This window comes from Biomphalaria glabrata, chromosome 5 (genome assembly GCF_947242115.1).
Source record: "Biomphalaria glabrata chromosome 5, xgBioGlab47.1, whole genome shotgun sequence".
NCBI lineage: Eukaryota > Metazoa > Mollusca > Gastropoda > Planorbidae > Biomphalaria > Biomphalaria glabrata.
The window spans coordinates 36,646,554-36,659,902 of NC_074715.1; the positions used below are offsets into that span (position 1 = coordinate 36,646,554).

General features: G+C 32.6%; 1 protein-coding gene across 3 annotated transcripts in view; it reads left to right on the forward strand.

Moving 5' to 3' along the window:
* LOC106059977 (uncharacterized) overlaps positions 1-13,349 on the forward strand; it is a 46,961-nt gene that overhangs the window by 30,303 nt on the left and 3,309 nt on the right. The window contains exon 9 of one of the 3 annotated variants that reach the window (XM_056029712.1): positions 2,337-5,068. The exons of the other annotated variants lie outside the window; for them this stretch is intronic. Within the exon in view, the coding sequence (XP_055885687.1) occupies positions 2,337-2,386 (50 nt within the window). The 3' untranslated portion in view covers positions 2,387-5,068. Of the gene's footprint in view, positions 1-2,336; positions 5,069-13,349 lie in introns of those variants that run through there. 3 annotated transcript variants of the gene reach the window in all.

Below are 13,349 nucleotides of genomic sequence, written 5' to 3' on the forward strand. Positions count from 1 at the left end.
TGGAGTTTTCTTAAGAAATTCAAAACCCTCTTAGCTACGCTCATATAATTTGGTGACTGTAGTTTGCTTCAGAATAATATTGAAGAGAGAGGTTTTCATTCTCAAAACTCTTTATAAGGGGATTGAAACTCAAAACCATCGGGGGGGGGGGAGTTAAACTTTTTAAAAGTTCTCTGGAGGAGGGGGGTTTAAACTCTAAACCCTCATTGGCTTGGCTACGCTCATAGAATTTTGAGTAATTTGCTTTTTTATCTTGAAGAGGTATTTTTTAGCTTTAAACCCCGCTGAATTGATGGGGGTTAAACTCAAAACCCCCTTTGGCTACGCTCATAGCATTTTAAGTTTTAAGAATGTAATTTTTTTTATATTGAAGAGGTATTTTTTTTATTTTAAACCCCGCTGGAGGGAAGTTTAAACTCAAAACCCCCTTAGACTACGATCATAGAATTTTGAGTATGTAATTTGCTTTTTTATAGTGAAGAGGTGGTTTTTAACTGCAAACTCTGCTGGAAGGGGGTTTAAAATCAAAATCCTCCTTAGCTATGCTCTTGGAATTTGGGAATTGTCGTTTGCATTATTATTTTTTTATTTTTGTTTTATAGAAGAGGGGGATTTAACCGCAAAACCCCCTGGTAGGGGTTGTAAACTCAAAACCTCCCTTGGCTGCGCTGGGTCAAGTGATGGTTTAGTATTAAAATCTCACCTAAAATAAATAAAATCAAAGCAAAAATCAGCCACTAAATTTTGAACTCCAACTCCCCCCTGGCTACGCCCATTATCTTCATCTTTATGATTCATACTCGTTCCGTTAACCATTGGACATATCTGTAAGCCTATTATCTGTAAGCCTATCTGATGACATATCAATTTTTAATATGCCAATTTTTTTTTACGATTATAAGTTCATTAACAACTTTTCTGCTTCTTAAAATTACATTATCAAGTACTCTTAGTAAAAATTACATTGTCAATTAATCTTAGTAAAAATTGCATTGTCAAGTACGTTCGGTAAAAAAAAAGTCCATATCAAGTAATCTCGATAAAAATTACAATGTCAGGTACTGTCGGTAAAACTAGATTGCAATTAATGTCAATACAAAATAAATGTGTGAGTATCATTCAATGCTAATGCTACAATGTTTTCAATTATTTTCACCAACTCTAAGGGATATTGATGGATAATGTAAGAATACTTATAGTTTGATATCATTTGTTTTTATAAATGACTATCGACGGAAACATTGTGCTCAGTATAGTTGTCTACAACGTCTAAGGTTTTCAATGTTTCTTTTCTAGCAAGTCTTGATATCAGATACAAACATTTTGGTGGCGCTAGACCACCTTGTAGACCTTCCTACAATCGTATAAGAGAAAGGGCTTATAAAATAAATATCTTCTCTAGCTTAAAATCTTTTCTTTATACATTATCAGTCGTATCTTTATGGTTGACGAATTCGTTTTAAATGACAAATATTTGATCATAAAATGTGCTTCACTTGTTCAGAGTTTCAAATACATATAATTCATTCAAGCAAATGTTACCCACATTCAATAAATGGCATCTTCAGGAATTGAACGCTAGCCATGTACCATCGACACGAATGTTTATGTTTATTTATTTATTCCTATTTGCAAATTTTCCCTTTTTTAATTCTTATTTTTATGATCTTTTTGCTTTTGGAACAGGGGCATTTTAGTAGAAGTGCTTTGACTAATTTCTATTTCTATACAGCTCAAAAGAAAACTAGATGAGTCTATTTTGACAGTTCTTCACAAAGTATAAAGTATATCTCCATATCTCATCGTCTTATTGTCTAAGTCTATGTACTGTTTTTCTTATAGTCCTACTAACACTATTGTTTTTCTTATAGTCCTACTAACACTATGTCTCCCTACATTTCTCTATTTAACTTATCACATTCGCTATTTTAACTTTCAGCTACTTCTTTTTTTTTCTTCCCTCTTTCAAGTTCTCTCTCTCTCTCTTTTTCTCTCTACATCTCTCTCTCTCTCTCTCTCTCTCTATTTTATTTCCCCTTGGTGACGTCATTACGACGATGCCACTATTGAGTGACTATGACTTTTAGCTTTGTAAAGCCTGTTATACGAACCGCTAGGCATACAGTAAAAGGTAATGAAGATGCTATCTTTATTTGTTAAGGAAATAAAAACATCTAGGAACGTAATGAAAAGTAGGACATAATATAAATACGATATAATAAAATATACAGCAAACACTCTAGGCGCCATGAAAACATAACTGGAATAAAAAAGTTGACATGAGCGACTATCATTCTTTAGATTCTGTCAATTATTTATGTTTGTTTGTGTTACAGATTCACAATGGATGTGGCTATACTGTTTTCTGCTCAAGTGTTTGGAATAAAGTCAACGGACTAAAAAGTTTATTATTATATATATAAGTAATAACTGTAAACACGAACAAGCAATTTTACATTGGAAATACATTATTGTGTGAAGTTATCAAACAAGGCAGAATATCCAGGTCTAAACTTAGATTGCCTGGTCGCGTGAATTACTATATTCATCCTTAAACTTGAGCTTGACCAAAAGAACAGTGATATAGAGCTTGAACAAAGAACAGTGATATAGAGCTTGACCAAAGAACAGTGATATAGAGCTTGACCAAAGAACAGTGATATAGAGCCTGACCAAAGAACAGTGATATAGAGCTTGACCCAAGAACAGTGATATAGAGCTTGACCAAAGAACATTGATATAGAGCTTGATCAAAGAACAGTGATATAGAGCTTGACCCAAGAACAGTGATATAGAGCTTGACCAAAGAACAATGATATAGAGCTTGATCAAAGAACATTGATATAGAGCTTGACCCAAGAACAGTGATATAGAGCTTGACCAAAGAACAGGACTTTAAGGGTTCGAGCTTCACATTGTTTGGAGCAAGAATTATAATGAGCTAAATCTAAAGTTTGTAGTTTAGTGAAGACTGATTTTGAGTTATCGTTTTTGTTTTAGTATTAAGCTGTATACATATTTTTAAAGTAATTTTCTTCTTGCTTATATCAACTCTGTCTGTCTGGTAAAAAGTTTTTACACGTTTTTTCTGTCACACCCAATCTCGGATCAAGCTGAAATTGTGCACAATTATTTCTTTTACCTGACAAAACAAGTATCAATAAACAAAGTTAACCAATTACTTAATTAGATATTGGTAATTAATTTTTTAGTTTGGTATCGAACAAGATAAAGAAATTTTACTTTAATGATGTGGGGGTATTAGTTGACTTAGTCCCTTTTATACTTTGCTAAAACTTTAACCTAACGATCGATAAATATAAACCTTCTAATTTCATAAGCACTTCTCTGGTGCAGTGGTTAGTGTGTTGGCTTGAGGATACTAGATCCCTCGAGTTCTAATCTAGGTCGCTTTAAGAAAAAGATCACGGTAATTTTCACCCAGGTACTTTCTTCTTTCTCCCTCACACCTTTTCCAACTGCTCCAGACAAGTGATAGGATCATAATGTATTGAGAAAGCTAAAATCATGAAATTGCGCTAATTATTCAACATTACTTATTAAATATATAAACCAACTTGATAATCCTATATCACATATAATAATCGTACAGAGCGTCTTTAGAATTTCAGTGTCTAATTTCTCATTATGGTGGCGGCTTGTATATTTTTTATGCCAAATAAGTTTCTTTCCTATCTTTTTTATACCTATTATCCCAACAGTTTGGTCTTCATCCGTCACTTTTTGTTTGGTCAACAATTGGTGACATTAATATCTGGTATTATATTTCAGCAAAACCCAAGTAAAAATATTTGTGGGAACAGTGTTTGAGCTTTCAAATTTAAAATTGTTTGCTAATTTATTTTTACTTCAGTTACCAGCACATTTAAATATACGAAAAATAGTTTTATATCATTTAAAATGTCCCTTACATTCTTTCAACATTTGTACGGAAACCATACAATTTGACATCGTCCATACAATATTGAAATATTGTTTCAAATATTGTTGTGCTTTGATCGAAGTTATGACTTTAAAAAAGAAAACAACTTATCTTTCCTCTAAGTAGGCCTATATATAAAAAAAATTCCTTCGGCTTTCTCATTCTCAAGTTGGAGTGCTCCAATAACCAGTCCTTGACCTCCAATAAACTGCGCAGGGGTTTACAGATAAGGATGCTCTTTCTATAAAGGATGTCCAAGCAGGTGGTCCAAATATCGTGTTTTTTGTCTTTTGATAAAGTCAGCAACTTTGAAGCGGTCAGCATTCTGTGGAAACAACCCACGATGAAAAGTGTCGCTATTTCCAGTGTTCAGCTACCATAGCAAGACTAGAAATTATTCGTTGACCGTGTAAGCAAAGCTTGGAGTGTGCATTATTTGTGTCTTAAGTTTGTTTTTCGTCGGAAAAAAATAGTTTCTTTTTTGTTTTGTTTCGAAACTTGTAAATCCAATTTATTATTTTTTACTAACGTTTTGTACGGATCTGTATTTACTAACTTTTCACGCTTGAATAATTTTTTACGTACCTAAAATTTCTAACTTGACATTTTTTTTGTGCTTTTTACGTTTCTATAACAACTGGTCTAAACTTTAAATTCTAAATTAATGAGTTTATAATTTTATACAAATTTGGTTAAATATACAATAAAGAATCTATGAAACAAACATATGAAACTTTAATATTTCTCTAGATAGTTAAGTTCCCTTTTCAAATCTTGCGATCTTTAGGGCAGATGATGTAAAGTTCATTTTTTTGTGGTCTACAGTTAACGAGGGTGTCATGTGGCCAGCATAACAACTAACCGCCTTTATATTTCCCCAACTAATGTTAGGTACGCGAACCTAGAGCTGTGTGAACCTCTGAAGCCAAGCGCTTTGTCACTCAGCCACCTCTTCTCCTATCTATGTAGCTATCCATTAATTATCTCACAATTCTAACAGTCTATTTTATCTCGTAGGCCCACTGATTTTAATCTATTTTATCTCGTAGGCCCACTGATTTTAATCTATTTTATCTCGTAGGCCCACTGATTTTAATCTATTTTATCTCGTAGGCCACTGATTTTAATCCTATTTTATATCTAGACCCACTGATTTTAATCTATTTTATCTCGTAGGCCACTGATTTTAATCCTATTTTATATCTAGACCCACTGATTTTAATCTATTTTATCTCGTAGGCCCACTGATTTTAATCCTATTTTATCTCGTAGGCCCACTGATTTTAATCTATTTTATCTCGTAGGCCCACTGATTTTAATCTATTTTATCTCGTAGGCCCACTGATTTTAATCTATTTTATCTCGTAGGCCCACTGATTTTAATCTATTTTATCTCGTAGGCCCACTGATTTTAATCTATTTTATCTCGTAGGCCCACTGATTTTAATCTATTTTATCTCGTAGGCCACTGATTTTAATCCTATTTTATATCTAGACCCACTGATTTTAATCTATTTTATCTCGTAGGCCCACTGATTTTAATCCTATTTTATATCTAGACCCACTGATTTTAATGTATTTTATCTCGTAGGCCACTGATTTTAATCCTATTTTATATCTAGACCCACTGATTTTAATCTATTTTATCTCGTAGGCCCACTGATTTTAATCCTATTTTATCTCGTAGGCCCACTGATTTTAATCTATTTTATCTCGTAGGCCCACTGATTTTAATCTATTTTATCTCGTAGGCCCACTGATTTTAATCTATTTTATCTCGTAGGCCACTGATTTTAATCTATTTTATCTCGTAGGCCCACTGATTTTAATCTATTTTATTTCGTAGGCCCACTGATTTTAATCTATTTTATATCTAGAACCTCTGATTTTAATCTATTTTATCTCGTAGGCCACTGATTTTAATCTATTTTAACTAGTAGACCCACTGATTTTAATCTATTTTATCTCGTAGGCCCCTGATTTTAATCTATTTTATATCTAGACCCACTGATTTTAATCTATTTTATCTCGTAGGCCCACTGATTTTAATCTATTTTATCTCGTAGGCCCACTGATTTTAATCTATTTTATCTCGTAGGCCACTGATTTTAATCTATTTTATCTCGTAGGCCACTGATTTTAATCTATTTTATCTCGTAGGCCCACTGATTTTAATCTATTTTATCTCGTAGGCCCACTGATTTTAATCTATTTTATCTCGTAGGCCCACTGATTTTAATCTATTTTATCTCGTAGGCCCACTGATTTTAATCTATTTTATCTCGTAGGCCACTGATTTTAATCTATTTTATCTCGTAGGCCACTGATTTTAATCAATTTTATCTCGTAGTCCCACTGATTTTAATCTATTTTATCTCGTAGGCCACTGATTTTAATCTATTTTATATCTAGACCCACTGATTTTAATCTATTTTATCTCGTAGGCCGCTGATTTTAATCTATTTTATCTCGTAGGCCCACTGATTTTATTCTATTTTATCTCGTAGGCCCACTGATTTTAATCTATTTTATCTCGTAGGCCCACTGATTTTAATCTATTTTATCTCGTAGGCCCACTGATTTTAATCTATTTTATCTCGTAGGCCCACTGATTGTAATCTATTTTATCTCGTAGGCCCACTGATTTTAATCTATTTTATCTCGTAGGCCCACTGATTTTAATCTATTTTATCTCGTAGGCCCACTGATTTTAATCTATTTTATCTCGTAGGCCACTAATTTTAATCTATTTTATCTCGTAGGCCCACTGATTTTAATCTATTTTATCTCGTAGGCCCACTGATTTTAATCTATTTTATCTCGTAGGCCCACTGATTTTAATCCTATTTTATCTCGTAGGCCCACTGATTTTAATCTATTTTATCTCGTAGGCCCACTGATTTTAATCTATTTTATCTCGTAGGCCCACTGATTTTAATCTATTTTATCTCATAGGCCACTGATTTTAATCTATTTTATATCTAGACCCACTGATTTTAATCTATTTTATCTCGTAGGCCACTGATTTTAATCTATTTTATATCTAGACCCACTGATTTTAATCTATTTTATATCTAGACCCACTGATTTTAATCTATTTTATCTCGTAGGCCACTGATTTTAATCTATTTTATATCTAGACCCACTGATTTTAATCTATTTTATCTCGTAGGCCACTGATTTTAATCTATTTTATATCTAGACCCACTGATTTTAATCTATTTTATATCTAGACCCACTGATTTTAATCTATTTTATCTCGTAGGCCCACTGATTTTAATCTATTTTATCTCGTAGGCCACTGATTTTAATCTATTTTATATCTAGACCCACTGATTTTAATCTATTTTATCTCGTAGGCCCACTGATTTTAATCTATTTTATCTCGTAGGCCCACTGATTTTAATCTATTTTATCTCGTAGGCCCACTGATTTTAATCTATTTTATTTCGTAGGCCACTGATTTTAATCTATTTTATCTCGTAGGCCACTGATTTTAATCTATTTTATCTCGTAGGCCCACTGATTTTAATCTATTTTATCTCGTAGGCCCACTGATTTTAATCATATTTTATCTCGTAGGCCACTGATTTTAATCTATTTTATCTCGTAGACCACTTATTTTAATCTATTTTATCTCGTAGGCCCACTGATTTTAATCTATTTTATCTCGTAGGCCCACTGATTTTAATCTATTTTATCTCGTAGGCCACTGATTTTAATCTATTTTATCTCGTAGGCCACTGATTTTAATCTATTTTATCTCGTAGGCCCACTGATTTTAATCTATTTTATCTCGTAGGCCCAATGATTTTAATCTATTTTATCTCGTAGGCCCACTGATTTTAATCTATTTTATCTCGTAGTCCCACTGATTTTAATCTATTTTATCTCGTAGGCCACTGATTTTAATCTATTTTATCTCGTAGGCCACTGATTTTAAACTATTTTATCTCGTAGGCCCACTGATTTTAATATATTTTATCTCGTAGGCCCACTGATTTTAATCTATTTTATCTCGTAGGCCCACTGATTTTAATCTATTTTATCTCGTAGGCCCACTGATTTTAATCTATTTTATCTCGTAGGCCACTGATTTTAATCTATTTTATCTCGTAGGCCCACTGATTTTAATCTATTTTACCTCGTAGGCCCACTGATTTTAATCATATTTTATATCTAGACCCACTGATTTTAATTTATTTTATCTCGTAGGCCCACTGATTTTAATCTATTTTATCTCGTAGGCCCACTGATTTTAATCTATTTTATCTCGTAGGCCCACTGATTTTAATCTATTTTATCTCGTAGGCCCACTGATTTTAATCTATTTTATCTCGTAGGCCACTGATTTTAATCTATTTTATCTCGTAGGCCACTGATTATAATCTATTTTATCTCGTAGGCCCACTGATTTTAATCTATTTTATCTCGTAGGCCCACTGATTTTAATCTATTTTATCTCGTAGGCCACTGATTTTAATCTATTTTATCTCGTAGGCCCACTGATTCTAATCTATTTTATCTCGTAGGCCCACTGATTTTAATCTATTTTATCTCGTAGGTCACTGATTTTAATCAATTTTATCTCGTAGGCCCACTGATTTTAATCTATTTTATCTCGTAGGCCCACTGATTTTAATCTATTTTATCTCGTAGGCCCACTGATTTTAATCTATTTTATCTCGTAGAGTCACTGATTTTAATCTATTTTATCTCGTAGGCCCACTGATTTTAATCTATTTTATCTCGTAGGCCCACTGATTTTAATCTATTTTATCTCGTAGGCCCACTGATTTTAATCTATTTTATCTCGTAGGCCACTGATTTTAATCTATTTTATCTCGTAGGCCCACTGATTTTAATCTATTTTATCTCGTAGGCCCACTGATTTTAATCTATTTTATCTCGTAGGCCCACTGATTTTAATCTATTTTATCTCGTAGGCCCACTGATTTTAATCTATTTTATCTCGTAGGCCCACTGATTTTAATCTATTTTATCTCGTAGGCCCACTGATTTTAATCTATTTTATCTCGTAGGCCACTGATTTTAATCTATTTTATCTCGTAGGCCAATGATTTTAATCTATTTTATCTCGTAGGCCCACTGATTTTAATCTATTTTATCTCGTAGGCCACTGATTTTAATCTATTTTATCTCGTAGGCCCACTGGTTTTAATCTATTTTATCTCGTAGGCCCACTGATTTTAATCTATTTTATCTCGTAGGCCACTGATTTTAATCTATTTTATCTCGTAGGCCCACTGATTTTAATCTATTATATCTCGTAGGCCCACTGATTTTAATCATATTTTATATCTAGACCCACTGATTTTAATCTATTTTATCTCGTAGGCCCACTGATTTTAATCTATTTTATCTCGTAGGCCCACTGATTTTAATCTATTTTATCTCGTAGGCCCACTGATTTTAATCTATTTTATCTCGTAGGCCCACTTATTTTAATCTATTTTATCTCGTAGGCCACTGATTTTAATCTATTTTATATCTAGACCCACTGATTTTAATCTATTTTATCTCGTAGGCCACTGATTTTAATCTATTTTATATCTAGACCCACTGATTTTAATCTATTTTATATCTAGACCCACTGATTTTAATCTATTTTATCTCGTAGGCCACTGATTTTAATCTATTTTATATCTAGACCCACTGATTTTAATCTATTTTATCTCGTAGGCCACTGATTTTAATCTATTTTATATCTAGACCCACTGATTTTAATCTATTTTATATCTAGACCCACTGATTTTAATCTATTTTATCTCGTAGGCCCACTGATTTTAATCTATTTTATCTCGTAGGCCACTGATTTTAATCTATTTTATATCTAGACCCACTGATTTTAATCTATTTTATCTCGTAGGCCCACTGATTTTAATCTATTTTATCTCGTAGGCCCACTGATTTTAATCTATTTTATCTCGTAGGCCCACTGATTTTAATCTATTTTATTTCGTAGGCCACTGATTTTAATCTATTTTATCTCGTAGGCCACTGATTTTAATCTATTTTATCTCGTAGGCCCACTGATTTTAATCTATTTTATCTCGTAGGCCCACTGATTTTAATCATATTTTATCTCGTAGGCCACTGATTTTAATCTATTTTATCTCGTAGACCACTTATTTTAATCTATTTTATCTCGTAGGCCCACTGATTTTAATCTATTTTATCTCGTAGGCCCACTGATTTTAATCTATTTTATCTCGTAGGCCACTGATTTTAATCTATTTTATCTCGTAGGCCACTGATTTTAATCTATTTTATCTCGTAGGCCCACTGATTTTAATCTATTTTATCTCGTAGGCCCACTGATTTTAATCTATTTTATCTCGTAGGCCCACTGATTTTAATCTATTTTATCTCGTAGGCCACTGATTTTAATCTATTTTATATCTAGACCCACTGATTTTAATCTATTTTATCTCGTAGGCCACTGATTTTAATCTATTTTATCTCGTAGGCCCACTGATTTTAATCATATTTTATCTCGTAGGCCCACTGATTTTAATCTTTTTTATCTCGTAGGCCACTGATTTTAATCATATTTTATATCTATACCCACTGATTTTAATCTATTTTATCTTGTAGGCCCACTGATTTTAATCTATTTTATCTCGTAGGCCAGTGATTTTAATCCTATTTTATCTCGTAGGCCCACTGATTTTAATCTATTTTATCTCGTAGGCCCACTGATTTTAATCCTATTTTATCTCGTAGGCCCACTGATTTTAATCTATTTTATATCTAGGCCCACTGATTTTAATCTATTTTATCTCGTAGGCCCACTGATTTTAATCTATTTTATCTCGTAGGCCACTGATTTTAATCTATTTTATATCTAGACCCACTGATTTTAATCTATTTTATCTCGTAGGCCCACTGATTTTAATCTATTTTATCTCGTAGGCCCACTGATTTTAATCCTATTTTATCTCGTAGGCCCACTGATTTTAATCTATTTTATATCTAGGCCCACTGATTTTAATCTATTTTATCTCGTAGGCCCACTGATTTTAATCTATTTTATCTCGTAGGCCCACTGATTTTAATCTATTTTATCTCGTAGGCCCACTGATTTTAATCTATTTTATCTCTTAGGCCCACTGATTTTAATCTATTTTATCTCGTAGGCTCACTGATTTTAATCTATTTTATCTCGTAGGCCACTGATTTTAATCATATTTCATATCTAGGCCCACTGATTTTAATCTATTTTATCTCGTAAGCCACTGATTTTAATCTATTTTATCTCGTAGGCCACTGATTTTAATCCTATTTTATCTCGTAGGCCACTGATTTTAATCTATTTTATCTCGTAGGCCCACTGATTTTAATCTATTTTATCTTGTAGGCCCACTGATTTTAATCCTATTTTATCTCGTAGGCCCACTGATTTTAATCTATTTTATATCTAGGCCCACTGATTTTAATCTATTTTATCTCGTAGGCCCACTGATTTTAATCTATTTTATCTCGTAGGCCACTGATTTTAATCTATTTTATCTCGTAGGCCCACTGATTTTAATCATATTTTATATCTAGACCCACTGATTTTAATCATATTTTTTATCTAGACCCACTGATTTTAATCTATTTTATCTCGTAGGCCCACTGATTTTAATCTATTTTATCTCGTAGGCCCACTGATTTTAATCATATTTTATATCTAGACCCACTGATTTTAATCTATTTTATCTCGTAGGCCCACTGATTTTAATCTATTTTATCTCGTAGGCCCACTGATTTTAATCTATTTTATCTCGTAGGCCCACTGATTTTAATCTATTTTATCTCGTAGGCCACTGATTTTAATCTATTTTATCTCGTAGGCCCACTGATTTTAATCTATTTTATCTCGTAGGCCCACTGATTTTAATCTATTTTATCTCGTAGGTCACTGATTTTAATCAATTTTATCTCGTAGGCCCACTGATTTTAATCTATTTTATCTCGTAGGCCCACTGATTTTAATCTATTTTATCTCGTAGGCCCACTGATTTTAATCTATTTTATCTCGTAGAGTCACTGATTTTAATCTATTTTATCTCGTAGGCCCACTGATTTTAATCTATTTTATCTCGTAGGCCCACTGATTTTAATCTATTTTATCTCGTAGGCCCACTGATTTTAATCTATTTTATCTCGTAGGCCACTGATTTTAATCTATTTTATCTCGTAGGCCCACTGATTTTAATCTATTTTATCTCGTAGGCCCACTGATTTTAATCTATTTTATCTCGTAGGCCCACTGATTTTAATCCTATTTTATCTCGTAGGCCCACTGATTTTAATCTATTTTATCTCGTAGGCCCACTGATTTTAATCCTATTTTATCTCGTAGGCCCACTGATTTTAATCTATTTTATCTCGTAGGCCCACTGATTTTAATCTATTTTATCTCGTAGGCCCACTGATTTTAATCTATTTTATCTCGTAGGCCACTGATTTTAATCTATTTTATCTCGTAGGCCACTGATTTTAATCTATTTTATCTCGTAGGCCCACTGATTTTAATCTATTTTATCTCGTAGGCCACTGATTTTAATCTATTTTATCTCGTAGGCCCACTGGTTTTAATCTATTTTATCTCGTAGGCCCACTGATTTTAATCTATTTTATCTCGTAGGCCACTGATTTTAATCTATTTTATCTCGTAGGCCCACTGATTTTAATCTATTTTATCTCGTAGGCCCACTGATTTTAATCATATTTTATATCTAGACCCACTGATTTTAATCTATTTTATCTCGTAGGCCCACTGATTTTAATCTATTTTATCTCGTAGGCCCACTGATTTTAATCTATTTTATCTCGTAGGCCCACTGATTTTAATCTATTTTATCTCGTAGGCCCACTGATTTTAATCTATTTTATCTCGTAGGCCACTGATTTTAATCTATTTTATCTCGTAGGCCACTGATTTTAATCTATTTTATCTCGTAGGCCACTGATTTTAATCTATTTTATCTCGTAGGCCCACTGATTTTAATCTATTTTATCTCGTAGGCCCACTGATTTTAATCTATTTTATCTCGTAGGCTACTGATTTTAATCATATTTTATATCTAGACCCACTGATTTTAATCTATTTTATCTCGTAGGCCCACTGATTTTAATCTATTTTATCTCGTAGGCCCACTGATTTTAATCATATTTTATATCTAGACCCACTGATTTTAATCTATTTTATCTCGTAGGCCCACTGATTTTAATCTATTTTATCTCGTAGGCCCACTGATTTTAATCTATTTTATCTCGTAGCCCAGTGATTTTAATCATATTTTATCTCGTAGGCCCACTGATTTTAATCTATTTTATATCTAGACCCACTGATTTTAATCTATTTTATCTCGTAGGCCCACTGATTTTAATCTAT